Consider the following 20,356-nt stretch of genomic DNA (forward strand, 5'->3'; position numbering starts at 1 on the left):
GATAGAGATGAACACATGGACGATGCACATGATGACATTGGCAGGGAACTCGAGAGAGCGTTTATGTTGACCTAACACCTTATGTAAATTTATTTCGAGGGTTTGAGGAGAGGATATTTCAGTCGATTGATTCTCTCTGAGCTCATTTCGACTCCCGCCTTGACGAGATAAAGCGTCGTCAGGATGCTACGACTGAAGAGGCTTGAATGATCCAAAATCAGCTTGACTGATTTTTCATCTCTCCTTCTTCACCGTCTTAAGTTATGCATATCATAACATATCATTTTTATCGCATCTTTAGACTTTGCTACATTTTGGGTATTTGACTTTTGATGTTCGGTATTTGAATCTATGTTGATTTGATATTTGGTTGATTTTTATGGATATTTGAACTTATATACATTTCATATTTTTGGGATATTCATGCTTTTAGTACCTTAATATGATTATTGTTGATTCTAGCAAAATTTAAGTACGTTATATCCTTTGTTATATGAAACTAACATTGTTGAATTATTTTTGATATAATAAAAAAGGGAGAAGTAAGTATAAAATGAAAAATGATTTTTCAAAATTAAAATTAGAGCTTGAATTTTTCATAAACTCTCAAATTGTTTTATTTTTTTTCTGAGAGGGGGCATTTTTCAAAAATAATTTTTCAAAAGGTTTTGTTATATAAAAAAGGGAGAGATTATTGAATTAATATTTTGATATAACATTAAATTGCAAAATTTATTTTGGAATTAATTGAATTTATAAAAAATTTAAAGTCCAAATTAACTTGAAAAATATGTTATAAATGTTTTCCAACTTAGTCGAACCTTTTCAAAACCATACTTGATCATTTTTGCGGTTTAAAGTTAAATTTCCAAGGATTTTGGCTCAAATCCCTAGCAAAAAGACCAATCCATTTGAAAAAGGATCGATCCCTAGATGAAAAGGATCAATCCATTTGTTTCAACGGTTGATTTTTTTTGAAAAATGATCGACCTCTTTCACCAAAGGATTGATCCCTTGTGCATTAAATGCTATTTTTGGTTGTAGGTGACAACTATAATGATCCCCGACAGCTCCAAACGAATAGAATTAATAGAGAATGTATAAATTGAAGGTCAAAGCTTCCCAAGGTCAACAAGAATCATATTGTACCAATTTACCAACATCAAAGTTTAGTTTTGTGCTTATTTTGTAAAATTCTTTGTTGTAAACACACTTGTGAGCTTTATTGTTTATTTTGATCAAGTGTGATTTGCGTGAGAGCTTAATGAGTACAAACACATTTGTCTTGTGAGATTCTCTTTGTTTGCTTTATTTGTAATTCCTCTAGTGGAAAGAGTGTAAACAAGGTTTCGAGATATAAATCTTGTGAGTTGTTGTAAGGTTACACCTTGTCCTCAAAGGTAAGCAAATCTAGTGGATTTGAGAAATCCTTAGTGTGGATGCTAAGGTAGTGAATGTAGACTTGGTTTAGAATAACCAGTCTAAATCGTTGTGCAAAAAGTTTTAATTTTCGATTGTTACCACCAAACTTTTTAAAAGGTCAATTCACCTCCTCTTGGCATTTTCGGTTGTTCGTACGAGCTCAACAAAATCAAAATCAAACCCTAATATGCCTCAACTACACAAATCTTAGCAAATTCTTGAAATTTATGAAAGTTTAATACTCCAAAGGAATATAAATACACTACCTTGACGCTAGGATCCTGAAATGAACCTCCTTTATCTAGCAAGCACCCTCATTTTAATTTTTCACCCTTTCCCTCTAACCAACAAAGATGCAAAGATTTTCTTAACATAAGAATGTTATAGGGAGTAAGAGGGACGGATTTGCAATTTATTAAAGATGAGAATATGAGTTCTTACCACGTCTAAGATGAAATAAATCCCCAAATTTTATCTTCAATTTCCCTCAATGGTATAATTACACTTTTAGTCCTTAGTCTTTAGACTCATACCCAAAAAATCCCCTTTTTATGGCTAATTAGGCCCAAATCCAAACTCAATTAAGCCCAATGACTTAAATTAAAATTTCCACAGGGTCCGCTTACCTCTCGGGTAAACCCGAAACTACTAGTTTAAAATTTAGGGTGTTACAAAAATGTACCTAGAATAAAGGACCATATGATCGACCTGGGAACTAAATCAAACCAGACAACAATAAGCATAGCAGGATTATAGGCAAAACGCAAGACATATTCCACAATCGTAGAAACTTGGTCCAAAATTCCCACGTGTCTCCACATGAAACAAATAGGTGAGATACCGACTCCAGAGCCAAACCACATAGAGGACAAACTAAATCCTCAACCCTTGAAACACCCCTCTTTAACAGCTCTTCTTTGATAACCACCTTATTATGAAGCACTTTCCAAACAAAGGTTTTTACAAGAGGAGCAATACCAAGCCACACATTTTTAGACCATAAAAAGTCATTCTCACCCACGTCACTCAATAACTTGATGAAAAATCTAACGGAGTAGCAACCCCTCATTTCCAGACATACACAACAAACTTCCTTAAAAGGCTCATTAGGGAGATTGCAAAGCATCCCATTAAGTTCCAACCACTGCTCCAACTCCCAATCCATTAGATTCATTCTCTTTTGAACGTCCCACCACAAACTTGAATAAGAAAACACAACAAATTTCCCATCTTTATTAACCGAAAGTGCAAATAATCACGAAAATCTAACTTTAAGGGGATGTTACCCCCATTTATCATGCCAAAAGGAAATATCTTCCCCCAAACCTACTTTTAAAAGAAAATAGTTCCTAAATCTCATCCCAAAATCGTCATTGACCATACGATTCTTAACCACCCCTTTCCATATCCAAGAGGCTTGAGAAGATATCGACCTATCCACCCAAAAAGACCTCGGTTCAATATTGTTCTTGCAACAAATTACCCTCTTCCACCACGTATTCCTCTCGCTCGTGAATTTCCATGCCAATTTTTCCAATAGTGCTCTATTCATAAGATTCAAATTTGGAACACCGAGACCTTCGACTTGTAAATGGTAAATAATAAAGTTTCAGAGAACACAAATTTATAAAATTTTAAAAGAAATTAATTATCAATAAAAAGTACAAAATAATATTTATATTATAATTTAAAATTTTAGGGGGCCAACTACACTCAATCCATTCCTGGAGATATAGTTTTTTTGGATCAGATTAAAGAATTACAATGCTGAAAGGTCGTACTTTTGGGTGGAAGTGTAGATATCCAAAATTTAATTAAGTCCATAAATTCACCCAACCTGCGATGGGTGTAGAAGAAATGAAAGGCTAAATTGCAAGGCTTATATAATATATCACAACGAATGAACCATTACTAGTGGCTATATCAAAGATTCAGGACTCCAATCCATTGGATAATCATTGTTCACAAATGCAACGGTTAAAATAATTATATTCCTCTACGAATAAGGATTCTGAAATCCAGTATAATCTTTTAAAAACGTTTCCACTATAGCAGATGCAGATGGCAGTCCACTGGTTTCGTAAACGATGCGTGAAGTTATCAACTGTAAAGAACCATTTAGATGGCGTTTATTCTGTGTTCGGTAGCCAAAAACTCATATTTTTTTCTTTTGTCCCACCTAATAATGTATTGCCTCAAAACTGTTCCTGAAATCAAACCATTTACAAGAATTATTTAACAGATATATCAAACAAAATCACTTATATGAACATCTCCTAACAAACTTGTCTGACCAATAAAACTCACCCAACCTGCTCAAACCCTGATGCAATTCGAAAGGAGAACAACCAAAACCTGATCTAATAACCCAACGTCAACTGGATACCCTCAGTTGCAGCCTCTATTTTCTAATATTAATAAAATTCCCCTATAAATTTCGAATATCATCCAATCAATGTAGCTACATGCGTAGTTTCTTTCATTTGAAACCTCATGTTTTTTTCTAATAGCACAAAAAGGAATGATAAGTTTTAGACGGTGAAAAAAGCACAGAAAATTTAAATATTCTACTGACTGCAGATCCAATATCCATACCAATTATGTGGAACTTAAATGGGAAGAAGCGGTCTTTTCTCTTCCTCATGACCACGATGACTAGCCTGGAGGAAAAAAAAGCATTAGATATAGTAAATGCGGGGATAAGTTAAACAGAAAAAATTAAGAATATTTTAATAGAAAACTGCCACTGAAATATCTCACATCTTCATTAGCTCCAGCAGTCATATTTAGCACCGATGCATCCTTAGACCTGATAAGTTAGCATCTTTAGTTTACAGAGGATCAGAGAACTAAAATACTGGGAAAACTGAGCATAACAGCAAGATGTTGTCGTGTAATGAGAAATACATATATTTCACTACAAAACAAAGGCAATTAACTTAAACTGGAGGTGTCTCTTATATTATTTTCCTTTTCCCTCCTTATCTGGATATGTCCTAGCGCCCAAGTCCCAACCCAGGGTCTAAAAATCATCATAATCATTCACAAACTTCTAAATAGTTGTTCCTTCAATGGCCATCAACCAGCCCTCTAATATGTTCTCCAACAATTGAACAGAACCGCAGGTCACACTCCTATAAGTTCTCTCAGAACAGAATTGTTAGAGCCAATTATGATGATACCTTTGTTGACCCACTTTAGACACAACAAAGTTGATATGATATGATATGTTAACAGAAAGGCATAAAAACATCTGAGACAAGTCTTAACTCTTAAGCAGGGATTCAAGCCGCGGTCGCGTTTTCGGTCATGTCCCGTTTACCGCGATTGCGGCCATAGCGGTCGCTATTGTGGGTATAGCGGGTATATCAGAAGGCAGTGCTACTGCTATTTCGCAGGCGCTATCGCGGTCGCGAACCGCTATTTAAAACCCTTCTCTTAAGAACTCTTATTATTCCAAGGCCTCTTAGACTCATTAGTCATCACTATCTGCTCATTTTAACCCTACCTTTCAACTAGTTCATGATCAGGAATAGAAATAGACCACAGCCACTTTTGAACAATACAGGGGAAAAATGAAGCTTTGGAAATCATAGATCCAGTCATTTCCATAATCAACATCCAAGTATAGAGCGGTTTCCTCATGGTTCACAAAAATAGCATACAAGAAAAAGGTATACCTCTTGCTGTCTTGGCTATCCACCATCTCCACACTACCACTTTGTTTTTCATTTTTAACCTTTGAACTTGACGAAAAAAACTGAAAGGAAGAAAATATACACCACAATTATAAGCAGTCACCCCCTATCATCACAATAGCAGAGAAAAGAACAACAGGGTAGGAGCATCAAAAAAATAAACAGGTGTAGGTCTCAGTGTGTGCTTCAATGGCCAGCATAAGCATATAAGAGAACCTATAAATGCTAAAATTACCTGATGCATGGAGATGATCACAACTGATATTCCTAAAACAAAGTTTATGGTCAGTGTGTGACCAAACAAAATAGCAGATGCTATGCCAGTAAAAATCGTGGCAATAGTTGAGGAGTACTTTTTCAAGATTGTATCTGCAATAAAAAGGAATCATACTTGAGAAGACAAAATACAACAATATGAGAAGCCTATAGACAGTGAAAGATAAATAAAATAAAATATAGTGCCACTAATAACGCAAGGGTCTAAAAAGAATGTGACCAGTCAGCCAAACGGAAGAAAATTTTAGTGCAATACACTGAAATATGGAAACTGGTTTGTTAAATTTTAGAAGGGTAGCCAAAGGAAATATGTTGTATCATAATGTTACGGGCATTAATTATATAGTTAGCATAACATCATTCTCACATTAACTGATACTAGGGGGACTCCTGAGTGCAGTCATAAAAAGTGGTCTGAATGTTATACTTGACTGAACACAACTTAATTCTTTTACCACGAACATATAAAAAAGATTCACCAAGTATTGTCTAAAGTCCCTTTTCATATACCAATGATTCTTTACAATCGTGATCAGGATCAGCTAAATGTTAATCAAACCATCATGTGAAAGGTGGCATCATGCTTAATTGCAGAATAGCTGAAATATTTCCAGTTAAACTATATGTTTTGCTATGGAATAGTTTAACATCTACCCAAAAACAGTTTTTTTCTTTGGCTTTTAGGAGATAACTTGTATAACAACAATTTCCAGGTGTTTTCCTTAGCCAGGAAAAATATGGATTTCCTTGTGGAGTGTATAAATACCTAGGTTGCCCAACCTCAACAGCTGGCTTTTCGAGTGTGGTTCTCCAAAGGTTCACATCAGGAACACCTCTCCTATCCCTCTACCCACAATATCTGGATGACCAAAGGAATGACCAACTTCCCTGACAATTGTTTTTGGGTGAAAGGCTGAAAGCTTCCTTTAGGAGATTAGCACCAGCTGTCCATATCCCTTTAAAAATTTCTATGGCATCTATGACAGACATAATCAATAGTTGTAAAATTTCCCAAAGAGTTTTCAAGCAATTATGGCATATATTTAGGCTATGATATCATCATATCATACGAATTACTTTCTCTACAAATAAACACGCAGGAAACAATATGCAGTTCAAATTAAAGTATGATTTAGTTTTTTGCATATGATCATAAAGCAAGAAGTATAGCCAAGCCTTAAATTGAATGTTGGTGCTTCCTTTTCAACCTTTTAAAACCATTCATTTCATATAGATATGCATTAAGTACTTTTCCAAGGTATAATCAACTTCAGTGTTGTCCAGTAATCCCTTAATTTTTTTTGCCTTTTTTGCTTTTTTTTTTGGCATCACCTTATCAACTTCAGTGTACACACACACACACACTTTTTAGTATTAAATTTACCTGCATATTTGAAGAAGAAAGATGATAAGATCCCTTGGGCTGCATTGTTGCATATTAGAAGCATGGTAGCTTTTGAATGTCCCTGAAGGATATCCAAGCTACTGGGACCTAAAAGCAAGGGGGTCACAGAAATACAGTTGCTAGTCAAGAAAAAGATTATAAGCGCACTTAGAGCAATTTGTATGCCTTCTAAAGAAAAAAAAATATCAGTATAAATGTACGTGTAGAGAGAGACAGAGAGAGGAGAAATCTAATTACACAAGTGTATAACTAAATTAAACTACACTTAATATTTTAATGAAGCAACCACTGGAGTTAGTAATATTAGTCTACTTGACATTAACATAAAGTTCTGAATCAATTCGATATCAGTATCATACATATTGAGACTGCTGATGTTCTCACTATCTATTTAACAGTAGACAGTTTTTCACACTGAACAAATATTTTTAGTTTACTCTAAACTTAATATGCATGATCTATGTGGATAGAACATGGAATATGACAGATTAAACAAATAAAAATCGAATGAAAAGTTACAAAAGTAAGTAAAAGTAATTAATTTTACACTAATGTTAGTGAATCCCTCATATATGTGTGAGTATACATGTCTAAAGGAATTTGTGAGACAATGAAGAAATATCACCCAAATGTGATCAATAAATATTGGTTGACATCATATCATAATTTCCTCCAAATAACCAGAGTTTATCAGTGGCTTCATCTCACCAGGCAGCAACATTAAATTCCAAGCATAAAAGTCTTTTTGTTACCTTTAAAAAGTGCAGTTCCAAGAATGGCTAGGAAATTGAAAATTGCACCATATCCATAAAGAAACAAGTTCTGTGAAACACATAAAACAACCACAAATAAATGGAGGATTCAAATTTATGGTCAAGGAACATTCTTTTTAAACCATTCGCCTAACCATCAGAAAATTACTTTAATTCTCACAATCTAAAAATCTATGCCATGTAGGACTTCATGATTTTTTCCTAGTTATCAGGACAACTAATAAAATAATTATAAACGCACCTGATGGTAAATGCTCGTCTCAAACTGGCTCTTTAAAGCATATTCATTAAAGACAGATGCCATTGATGGGACAGTAACCTGCATTAAATTCATACAGTTAGATTTCATTGCGTCATGGTATCTAGCATGATAGAACCATTAATCTTATAACTAACGATTTTTTATCATTGTCCTATAGCAGTGTCTTTGTAAGAGGGGCACAACAAGCAAAATAGTGCACCATACCATTAGTTTTCACAGTTTGTGTGTTTCAAGTCATTTGGGTCATATGAGGGTTTTCCTTCACCAGGTATTTCACCGTGCTGTAGCACTCTGTTTTTCTTATTAACAGCCTTTGTTGAACTTATGTCTTTAATCGTTAATCGGTTTTTTGGTCCTGAATTCATATCATCTTAAACTGTATCTATTGACTCAAAAAACCCCAACCCACAAAAAATAACTCAATTACCAATTTATTCTGTTTCTATTATTTATTTATTTTCTATTGATAATTAACATTATTAAGGAGCATGAACTATTAAGAAACCATCATAGTATTGAAGTATGCTTAGAAACTTGATTTGATCAATTTTAGCATTAGGATATTTACTAGATATATATTTAGATAGTTGACTTTGCAAGTTTGCATAGTAAATTATGAGATTTCTTTGTAAATATACTCAAGTTCAAACCTAAAAACTGGATTAATTATTGTATATATCTAAGAGATTGTAATGCAGTAATAAATTATGGTGTGTGTTGAATGATTTTTGGTCAAAGTAACACCATAACAAGTACAACGGTTAACAAGTAGTGTAAAAGCTGTAAACTTAATAACTGGGTTTATCAAGTTATTTGTCTGTTTGTGTTATAACTAAAGTTAGTGTACAATGGTTTATCAATTGATTTTTTCTTTAATTCACTTCTAGCATTAACTGCTTCAAAAACCAAAGGTCCAAATCAAACATTTAATATACAGTTTTAACTTAACAGAACGTAAAATATTCCCTACTCATCCTTTATTTATTTATTTTAATTTTGCCAACTAAGCCACTGGTGTAGTTACAAATGACTTGCATTGATATCAAGTCTTTGGTTGACACCTAGTCCTCGATTCAAACCCTGGACAACCCTTCCCATCCCCCCTTATCAAAAAATAATCATATACATTAATTTTTTCACTTCAATAAATATTCAAAATTTTCTTTCCCAAACATATTATAACCTGTATCAACATGCAGGCACCCAACTTGTAAATTGCAAAATAACTCCTTAAGCTATGTTAAGTTAAACTATAATCTGTAAATAAGCAATTTCTAGTTTTCTATATGTATGAAAAAGGGGAACATGCATCTCAAAAGTCCTACTGCATGAATAAAATCATTGCAAGGCATAATCCTTTGAAACAGACAGTTCAAAAAGTTGTCACGTCAATTAAGTGAAGCAACTATGTTAACAACTTACAAAAATTAGAGTGTACATGTATGCGCCAGTTGCAACCGGAAGATAAAATGAAGTAGTACCCTCTGGAAAAGACCGCAACTGGTTTATGCTAATTCCAATAAGCAACAATGCAAGAGCCTCCCACTGTTACAAATATGGATCAGCATCACAAATATGCAATATAGATAGACTATAATCAATATACCATTCCAGCTGTCCACATATTTGCTTTCGATAATTGAACATGATACAGTTCAATGAGAAAAATCTTTCCGTTCAAACTAACCTGAAGAATAGAAAACCGCCGTTTCATGATCATCTTTAACAAGATAGCTATTACCAAAACCTGCATAAGTTGGACAATACTGAAACAGATTCACTAAGAATTCTCACAGGAAACCAAAAAGAAACAACAGAATCATGTTCATAGTACTTTAACATTTTCTATGGTGGACAGTAGCATAAAGTTAGTTTTCACCAATAAGTTAAACTTCCAGATAGAAAGAGAATCATAAACACATGGTATTTAGGATTCGTCAAACCAATTGATTGTGGTGGTAACTACCTGACGAATAACCAAAAGGACGAAGTTTTAAAGCATAAACTAACCCAAAATGCATTTATTTAGTGCAAAAAGGAGATTGATTAGAGCCTATACTATTTAAATAATTGTTAAAAAATGTATTATTCTACCTTTAGGTTGCTAAGCATCTTCACAGTAGCAGGATTGAAATAAAGCTGGCAGAGGAATAACAGCATAAATATTAGAAAATAAGCCAAAGAATACTAGAAAGAAATTTTAGCTGTGGATAAATAGTTTAACAGAAACATAGCACATAGTTAAGTAACTGAAACTATTCAGATGACATAGAAGAAGCAGAAAGATCAGTAAGAAAACACCACCTGCATGATGAACTTTAGGTAATTGTTAATAGCGTAAAGTAGAGCTGGAACTGCAAGAAGCACATTATTTCGAGCAGCCTGCAAAATTTTAGAACAAAGAAAAAAGGCACCTTGGAGGTCAAAAATATGTTGTCCATGAATTTCTATGGTTCATATCATTTCAGAGAGGTAGATTCAGGACGAAACAATAATGTGTAGATAAAAAGGTGAAAATGAGCTAAAAGTTTCAAAAGGATTTCATGGCACATTAAAACAGTTTTGCTAAACCATAATTACACCACATTAATATTAGTACAGATACTTTAGTTTACAGAATGTAATCCAAACACATTTTCATTAACCAAATAAGATACTTAATTGGCAGCATCTTTTTCAGAAAACCCATGATATGAATGAAGAGTTGTATTATATCAAAGGAATAATAAAGAAAAGTGCCACTCAAAAATAAAAGAATCCCAATAATGTATCTCCACTCTAAAAATAAACCAAAAACCATGTTTCATCTACCATTAGTCTCATTGAAGTTGCACATTGCATAACACAGTGTTTGACCAAATTTACTGCACAATACAAGACCAATAAAAATCAGTAAACTATGTGAAACTAGAAACATTTCACTGACTTGCTGCATCTCTTCTTTCAGCATGGCTTCTTAGTAACTGGAATTGTTTTAATTTCTCCCCCACTACGACCCAAAATATCTTAAAAGTATCGACTAAGATCACAATGAATAACCACATTGGTATGCCAATTGCTATTGTTATCTACCGAAAAGCATACATGGTTAAATCAGTTTTTTGATCAGTCTCACAGTAGCACTCAATACAAAATCATCCCATATCATTAGAAGAAACTTAATGAAACAAACAATCAAACCGCTAATTAGCCCAATGGTTGATCCTTAGTATACAAGGTTTTCATTCTTTATCAAAAGCTATTGGGATGCATCATAAAATCATCAAGGTTATTAATGTTATTAAGAATCAATAGTGTGAAATTAGTGATACAAAAACTAATGATACAATTGCAATCAGAATCATAGATTTGTGGAAGTAAACTTCTTACCTGCACTAATGATGAAATTGAGAGAAGAGATTTCTCCCCAACTTTCTTCTTCCGAGCCTTGAGAGAGATAGAGAGAGAGAAATAAGAACTGTTATATCTAATGAAAGAATTTAATAAAAAGAATCAGAAATAAAATTTAGAGAGATAATCAATGAGCTAGGACTTCCATTAATCTTTGAAATTAAATTGTTCCTATTCAAACTGAATACTAATAGCAAACCCATTGAGCTTCTACAGGCTAGGCTTGGTAACTTTTCCTGACATTGTAGGTCAATAGAAAAAACAAATTTATTGGGTATACTAAGTTCTATATAAGGGCACCTTATTCGGTACACTCGGCTCTATTTTCCCAAATTATTCTGATAAGTTGTACTAGAGAGACATTTAAGTTTCCTTCGGTCTATCTAACCTAGTATAAAAAGATAATTTAATCGTAAATTCAACAGGTATAATTATGACTTAATTGAGAATACAACTCCATGGGGACAACAGAGTTCATGCATTGGACATCACTTTAGGTATATGTTATAAAAACCTGACCATAGATAACTAAATGAACACATGACAAGCAGTTAAACCCTTTTGTTGAGTTTTTGAACTCCATTTTAGGTATGGTATAAATCTCACTCCTATTCTAGTTGAAAATTAATAAAATGCTAAAAGTACCTGGAACAAGAGCATAATAATGGCGAAAGTAACTTTGGCCACCTCAGTAAGAAAATTAACGCTAAGTGGGCTAAACTTGAAACCCCCATCCACCTTTGACATATATACCAATATAGGCTGCAGTAATTAATATAAATATAGTGTTAGAATGCAAAGAAACCACGGATCGGAATTGCTGGCTTGGATTTGATGGTTAGAAGCAAAGAATTTACCTGAAAACCGACCAAAATGCAGTCACCGGAGACCAAAAGAACGTTGAGGAGACGAGTTTTGGAGGAGACATAGCTGCGGTGCGTATCATAAGCCCTCGAAACGGTTTTACTACCGGGCGATGCTATTTTTGAGTGGCAAACACTGCATTCTATCATCCCCGCCAGCTCCTGCACCTAGCTAATAAAACTAAAAAAATAGATCAACTGCAACAATCAATTTCATTTTCTAAAAGAGGAAAAGATTATTCAAGGGAATTGATTAAACAAAAGGAGAAAAATTACCTGAGTGAAGTTACGAGGAAGCGAAAGGTTAGAGAGGCCGCAGATCTTGAGAGATCTCGAAGCCCTCGATCAGATTCGGACAAAACAAAATATAAATCTGAAAATTAAAGGGCCAAAATGTATGGAAAGAAAGAGTTGGGAGCTTGGAATTGGGAGGTGAGACGTAACGTCGCTGGCTGGCTGTTCTCTCCTTTCAGTTTTACTAATGTTTGAATAAAATACTGGGCAAACTACATTCAAAGTCGTTTAATTATATGTTTGATAATAAACAGATTACATTGTTTGAAAAATTACAAACAGATCACTCAATCAAAATATTATTACATCTAAGATTGCAACTAACATCTAATGTGATCTAATATGACATGATATTGTAATATTTTTAGTTTCTAGAACTTGTATTTTCTATCAATTTTGTCTTAATTTAAAATAGTTCAATGAATTTAATCATTTGTATTTAAAAATCCTATCAATTTAATCTTTTTTGTGATATTGTTCAAACTAAGTGAGCCAATTTAATCAAAATAATAATTGAATAATTAAATTGTCATAAAGCAATAACAAGTCACTGTTGAATCATTATTATACCAAAAAATATAACTGTAAAATAATATAATATTTTTAAAAGAATAATAAAGAATAAAATGATAAATAATTTAAATATGAAGAGTGAAATTTATTGAATTACTTTAAATTGTGGTCAAATTGATCGAATATAATTTTTAGGGATAAAATTATTATTGCGCTAGGTTATATCACAATTTTCATCTAATATTCAATGATAGTTGACTTATTTGTAATAAATATTTTAATTGAGAGTCATGTTTATAATATATAGAAAAAAATGAATTATTTGTTATCAAACACATAAATTAATGACCTTTAACGAAATTTATCCTAGAATATTTTGAGTTTATTGCATAAAATTTATTGGGTAATTGAGAATATTTATCAATACACAATTTATTTAATTACTCCCAAACTGTACAGATCCGAATACTTACCTTTTAAATGTAAGTATTTAAATTTACATTTCATTTGTTTATAATAAGATAGTTTTTGCATATATTATTATTTTTAATTAATTATTAATATTTAATTTATTAATCGATTAATTAAAATCGGAATCAACTAATCCAGATTAGATTTTTGCAATGACACACTGTAAGAATGACCTTTCAAACTTAATTTACTCTATTCGTGAATGTATAGTTCAAACATATCTTTTAAAAATTTAGTATCTTGTCTTACTAAACCAATTAATTGTTGGTGCAATTCAAATATGAGTTTATGGGTCCTAAGGATCCAAGTCCAACTTGAATAAAGATAAATATTACCAACATTATGAATTCAATGAAGAACATGATGTTAAATGCAAGGGTAGTTCTACTACACGGAAACCTTAATATACAGCTAAGAAAAGGCGCTACCAGAAACATTATTATTTTTTTAATATTTCTGATAAAACACTACCTAAAATATTATTTTTTACCGAAAATATTATTTTCACTAACTAATTTTATGATAAAACCAAATATTAACATTTCTAATAGAAAAATAATGTTTTAGGTAACGCTTTACCAAAAAATGTTAGATATTTTAGGTAACACCCAATAATAATATTTTCGGTAGAAAAAATAATGTTTTAGATAGCGCTTTACCGGAAATGTTAAAAAAATAATAATGTTTCCTATAACACCTTTCCTTAGCCATATATTAAGGTTGTCGTACCGGAGACATTCCCTAAATATAACGCCAGACACAATTTTTCAATCAAAGAAATTATAATTTTAATCGGTGGCAACATCGGTTTTAATACTGATTGTCGATCGTCGGTTGTCTTTTCTTTTCTTTTTTAATTTTTTAATAAAAATAATTTTGTTTTTGTGACATGTTTATCTCTACCTTTATAATACACTTATCTCTACCTTTGTGATACTTTTTATCTACCTTTTGGTAGTTTTCGGTCGTTTGGTTGTTATTTTCGTTTATTTTTTTTCTTATGATTGGATTTGACATCACCACGACTGATCAAGATGACGCTTATTTGTTATCATGCTGGTCTTTCCGACTTTGGACCCTAGGATTGATTTGGATACGCATTTTGCGCTCGTGGATAGTTTTATCACGTCGTTTGACTCCGATTTGCGATTTGTTGGTGGCCTTTCAATAGTTTCATCCCCTTTTACCGATGTAGTTAGATTTGTTCATATCTTTATTTTGTTCGAGCATTGGTTAGGTTTTTTAACCTTCTCTTTTTATGGTCTTGTGAGATCTAGGTGGTTAGTTTTTGTATCAATAGTTATAAGAAAATATCTTAATTATAATTTAGTTTACGTTTACGATTATGCTTGTAAATCTATATTATAATTCTGGATATTTTTTATCTTCAATAAAACTAGAGGCTTTCTAAAGAAACAAATTACAATTTTAATATATCGAAAGTGGGTTGCATCAATAATACTTTAAAAGACTATTACAATTAGTTACAAAGGGCGAACAGCTGTCAAGTATGATGTAATCAAATAAAATCTTGTAGTAAATATAGGCCTGTAAATGAACTGAACGTTCAGCGAACCGTTCGTGAACCGTGCGGCGGGAAGTTCGTTTATGTGCGTTTATTTATTAAATGAACGAACATGAACAATATTTTTTGTTCGTTTAATTAAATGAACGAACATGAACATAGGTCTCGTTCGTTCATTTACGTTCGTGAACGTTCGATTATGTTCGTTCGGTTATGTTTGTTTATGTTCGTTCGATTATGTTCGTTTATGTTCATTCATTTATGTTTAACTCAATCTTCTTAAATCAATTTTGGTGACCAATTTGTAAGTATCTTAAAAATATTAATTAATCTGATATTCTGATGACCAACTCCATAATTAACCCAATTTTATTTGGAGATTAAATCCAATATGTTAACATGTGAGGCACATCGCACCTATATTCATTTCCCCTTTTTCCCCAAACCCTAGTGTTCACTAGAGAGTGGAGACGATCGCTGAAAGCTTCAAAACAAGTTATATTATAGTGCAATATGAAGTTTTACAGGTCTGTTTTCATCTCTTTCTCTGTTTTATTTGGCTTAATAGTTGATATGTAAAGTTATTGTAGGTATCTTCACATCTAAAACTCAAGAAAACATCATACTTCTTTCTAGAAATAGATGGGAAGATAAAGGTAACAATCGGAAGTATATGAGCATTAATAAAGAGAAAAATATATAGAATTTGCCAGAAAACAAAACAAATGTTTCTATGCAATTTCTGAAAAGAGTGTAATAGCGAAAAATGATTGTTCATATGTAATCATGGACCACTAAGATAAATGTTATATTGTTAAATTAAAGTTGTGTGAATAATTTAATATCTTTAAAAGATCGATCAAAATATTTGATATCTTCAAACATTTCATCACTGCTAATAAACTCTTACGCTATTTATCACTGTAGATTTGGTTATTTGCATTGTCGACTATTTTTCATGAAAGAACAATGGAAGGTAGGCTCTCCAACGTTTATGTTCGTTTATGTTCGTGTTCATTTATGTTCGTGTTCGTTTATGTTCGTGTTCGTTTATGTTCGTTTATTTATTAAATGAACGAACATGAACATATTATATTCCTTAATAAACGAACATGAACAAAAAAAATTTTGTTCGTTTATGTTCGTGTTCGTTTATGTTCGTCTATTTATTAAATGAACGAACATGAACATACCTCCATTCGTGTGCGTTCGGTTCGTTTACAGGCCTAAGTAAATATGAAAAGTGATCTGAGTATTGAATAATTGTTTTTTTTCTACAGTCTCTCTTTCTTCTCTAAATTCATGGCAAGTTCATGACATATTTCTTCCATTTTTGAGATATTGGAGAACATTTATGCACATTAGAAATTGATTTTTTTTTAAAAAAATGAGTGAGTGATACTCTAATTTTGAACAAATTTCTGACACTGGAAAACATTATTTACTTGGAGTCACTGACATTGGAAATTGAATTCAATGAGCGTTGGGGGAGCGATATTAAGAATATCAACATGAAGTTGAGACGCAATTGTCTTTGTTTCTTCTGGTAAAGCTTATTCTGACCAACAAATATATAATCTTAACTCTTATTGAAGTGCATGCTATTTCCTTTTCCAACCCCTAGTTTTGTGGATGGAAGAAGACTTTGGTAGACTGTTCATGACATGAGTTTAAATATGCTTTCTGTGTTGAAGTAATGATAGTTGTTTTCACATATGTGTTGAAATAATGATACTTCTTTCCCAAGTAACATAGGATATGAGAACTAATCCTACCTTTTACTTCCTTCTCTACTGATTTTACTGTCTTTTGATGTTTACTCCAGTCATTTGGGATAATATTTCATTTGGTTATATTGTAAAAGTTGGGTCTTAGATGCCTTGGGATGTTAATATTTCATTTGATCATTGATACTTGCGTATCAATATTTTATTTAGCAACCTATATGAACGACAGAGGGCCTTTTGACATGGCTTAGGAATTTGAACATCACCCATGTACTAGAATTTCAGTTTCTGTTTCTGTAACCCCAGAGAAACAAAGAAAATATGAAAAAACAAAAACTGTTTTGATTCGTATTCAACTCTCCTACATGAAACAGGTTATCATATGCAATTATTTATAATTAAATTATTATTTGTGAGACGCAGCCCATCAAGAAGGAGAATATATGTTGGAAGCCGCCATTGAAATATCAAATATGACTCTTTTAAGTATCAGAGTAAAATGGAAATCAATGGAAATCTTCATTGCCTTTTCAGCTCAGATTTGTACTTCTTTCCTAAGTTATACTTTTATTATCATCTTTTCATCTATCAAATTATGAAATCTTCAAATTCCTTGAAACTTTTGGAGTTTTATATCTTTCGATAAACTATAATCTCCAGACATGATCATTGATTGATTTACGTGATCTAACAATTAAATCTAGTTATACTAACAACCTACAAACAATCATAAGCACTTTAGGCCCGACACTAGTACTAAAAGCTTATGTATAAATCACCATGCAGGCTCGAAAATGTAAGAGGGGATACACACTCTCTTTCTATCTCTCTATATTGTTTATCATCTTCTCCCGTTCGTATATTCTCCCTTTTCTTTCTTCTAAATAATCGATTGCAACTCTTCATTAAAATCAGACCTCTCAAAAACTATCACAAGCTTATTTCTCTTATCAACAAGATTAATCATGAATTATTATTCCATCTTTATTTTTCATATTTTACTTGTCAAGACTATTACTTAGACTTCTTCCCCTCTTTTTTTTTTTGAAAATTCTAATTATAATCTTAATCTTACCTAAAAGGAAGGGGAGATCATAGGTGACTCTAAGAGAAGGAATGGGTGCTCCGAGTGGGTCTAGAATTCATGATCTAATGAAATATAAAGGAACAAGATGAGCAACAATTTTTTTTTTTGTAATTTGAAAAGGTTTGAAAATTTAAAACAATGGGGAGTTGGAATTTAAGACATAACAAACAAAGTTGAATGTATAAAGAATAGTCAAATGTATATCTCATATAATTGATTTGACACAATGTAACACTCCAATTTTTTTCCAAATTAAAAATCCTAGAAATTGAGGATTTTCCTTTGAATCCCCAAATTTAAGTTTAAGATCAAATTGAATTTTGATAGAATTTCAGTGACCAAATCGTATGAAAGGAAAAGGTTTACCAATTTTAGAACATAACTTTAACTTTGGTTTTAAAACACGAATGATGCCCCCAACTCTCATTTCTTCTTTCTTCCTTGTCTCGCTCTCTATCTCCCTCCCTCTCATCGTCGTTCACGTTGGGGTTCATCACCGCTGAAATCTTCGTCGTGTCGTCGTTTACTCATCATGAATTTCTCTCACCGGTTGCTTTGATAATAGTAGTACGAGCAATGGCTCGTATCTGACGTCGTCGTGGCTTTTCCCGATCACTTTTGTCGTTGTGGGTTCATTTGGGATGGTCAATATGTCGATTTGGACCTTCGACACCATTGTTTCCCTTCGACAATCATGGAATAGCACCCTAGGTTTTCTTGTGTGGGCTGGGTAGCACCTTGGTTTACCGTAGGGTGCTCTTTGTCACCCTTGCTGTGGGCCTCTACCACCCCTTTGGTGCCTGACTACTGTTGTCACTCTTCCTTTATCGCTGGTAGCCCTCGTTACGAACAAATCGGTTTACCATCATTCAAATTAAAAACCCATGTTATCGATTTGCTCGATTCAAATAAAAAATTATTCTTATATCGTTTAATCATTTCTTTAATCCAAATAATCGTTGAATTAGAATTTAATACGTTTGTTGTATTTTTGCATGAGACTTTGATTCAGAAATGGAATTATTTCTGTTTGGTGCTATAAATTATTTATGTGATTGTCTGATTGGTTACCTTATTCTCTGTTGATTTGAGAGTATGTGTGCATTTTGAATTAGAGTGTATGTTATACAATCCGAAATATAAAATGTGAAACATGTTGATCAGTCAAACTAAAAAATTATACGATGCATTCAGATTATTTGTGTAATGCCCAGAATATCGGCGTAGTAGTTTCAAATTGACTCAATAATTTATTTAATAGATTTATTATTAAACAAAGGTCCATTGGTTCAAATTTGAGTTTAATTGAATTAGAGATGAGCCATATAGAAGTTAGAAAAGGGGTTTTTAAGCTTCGAAAGAAGATGGAATGACCAAGAGTGTAATTATACCATTGAAGAAAAACATGGTTGATTTAGGAGTATTTTTAGCTGATTTTTACGTGGGTTGGGGGAAGCTTTTTCTCATTCTCTTCCCCAAAAGCTTCTTCCTCTTTATCTTCTATTCTCCCTTCACATTCTTCCATCTCTTTCTCTCTACTCATGTAAGAACAAAGAGTTTCACCTTTCTCCATCTCCTTCCTCAATCTGAAATCTAGAGGTAAGATTCATAACCTACTGTTCTTGTGCTTCATGAAAATCTCACCATCTCTATAAATGGTGTTTTTGAGATTTTATGGGGTTTTGGGAGGATTTAAGCTCCAAGAGCTTCCTACAACGTTCCCATTCTATTTTCGTGTGTTATAGTTATCGTTTAACAACTAATATCCTTCATTTTTCATGTTGGACATGGTTGGTGGCTCTTGAGTAATAGAAAGTGGAGCACTAACCCTCTTTTGAGCTAAGTCAAGGAAAGATTGATCCTTGGGTAAGCTATAGACATTTTAAAGTTTCTAGGAGCTGAGGTAACACAATATAACTCTTTATTACCACTTGTAATGTCATTTAAAAGAATATGTTTGCATGTATGGGGCAAGAAAAGCATGTGGGGGTTTGGTTCAAATAAGCATGCTAGAGTAATTTCATGGAAAGATTCGTATTTGTATGTTGCAAGCATGAAAGTTATTACCTTTTAAACTCTAAAACACTAAATAAGATGTTAAACATGTTTACTAGTCTTAGGGGAAGTTTTGAGTTGATTTTTGGGTGTTTCCCGAGCTTAAACAAGTCATTCCCAGAAAAATGATCGATCCCTCGACCAAAGGGATTGATCCTAAAGTTTCAGTCCAGTAAATCATCGATCTTTTTTCAAAAGGATGGACCCCTTAGCTGTTTTGCTCGATGTAAAAGGGTAAAATTGCATTCTTTAGGGGTCTGAAGTATTGAGAAATGTTGTCTTAACCTCAGCATATTTGAATTAGTTCAGTTTGGTCCATTAATTGATTTGTTTAAATACTTTAACTCTTAATTTGGGATATCATTGATAATGATGAACTCAACTAACAACGTTATGAAATAAGTGACATAAAACTAGCCTTTGTTTGATACTCGAGAAACAACTAGGACACCCGAGTTACTTTAACATTATGATGTTTGTCTATTATGTTATGTTGATATCTATATATCTTTTGTTTGGGTAAACATCCGATGTACGTAAATTTCAGGTCGTACTGTATGAATTCTGATACATGTAAATTATGGAATCGTACCTT

The 20,356-nt window shown here is 32.7% G+C and overlaps 1 protein-coding gene across 1 annotated transcript; it reads right to left on the reverse strand.

Moving 5' to 3' along the window:
• Window positions 1-4,017: 4,017 nt before the first annotated feature.
• Window positions 4,018-12,522, reverse strand: LOC120205445 (CMP-sialic acid transporter 3-like). Its single transcript, XM_039205319.1, has 15 exons — window positions 12,366-12,522; window positions 12,084-12,270; window positions 11,872-11,988; window positions 11,206-11,262; window positions 10,141-10,218; window positions 9,931-9,975; window positions 9,524-9,583; window positions 9,259-9,381; window positions 7,816-7,893; window positions 7,554-7,623; window positions 6,781-6,888; window positions 5,356-5,489; window positions 5,103-5,182; window positions 4,183-4,231; window positions 4,018-4,082 (listed from the first exon to the last, which is right to left on the reverse strand). The coding sequence occupies exons 2-15, from the start codon at window positions 12,237-12,239 to the stop codon at window positions 4,032-4,034; spliced, it is 1,206 nt and encodes a 401-aa protein (XP_039061250.1). The 5' UTR covers window positions 12,240-12,270; window positions 12,366-12,522; the 3' UTR covers window positions 4,018-4,031.
• Window positions 12,523-20,356: the final 7,834 nt, after the last annotated feature.

The sequence above is a fragment of the Hibiscus syriacus genome, unplaced genomic scaffold (genome assembly GCF_006381635.1).
Source record: "Hibiscus syriacus cultivar Baekdansim isolate YM2019G1 unplaced genomic scaffold, ASM638163v2 tig00012482_pilon, whole genome shotgun sequence".
Lineage (NCBI taxonomy): Eukaryota > Viridiplantae > Streptophyta > Magnoliopsida > Malvales > Malvaceae > Hibiscus > Hibiscus syriacus.

Excerpts from the sequence above, each read along its gene's own strand:
- LOC120205445 (XM_039205319.1), bottom strand. The coding sequence starts at position 12,239 with ATGATAGAATGCAGTGTTTGCCACTCAAAAATAGCATCGCCCGGTAGT. Across the intron at positions 11,989-12,083 it reads GCATTTTGGTCGGTTTTCAG|CCTATATTGGTATATATGTC; the intron begins GTAAATTCTTTG and ends TAATTACTGCAG. Across the intron at positions 7,894-9,258 it reads ACATGTACACTCTAATTTTT|GTTACTGTCCCATCAATGGC; the intron begins GTAAGTTGTTAA and ends AATTTAATGCAG.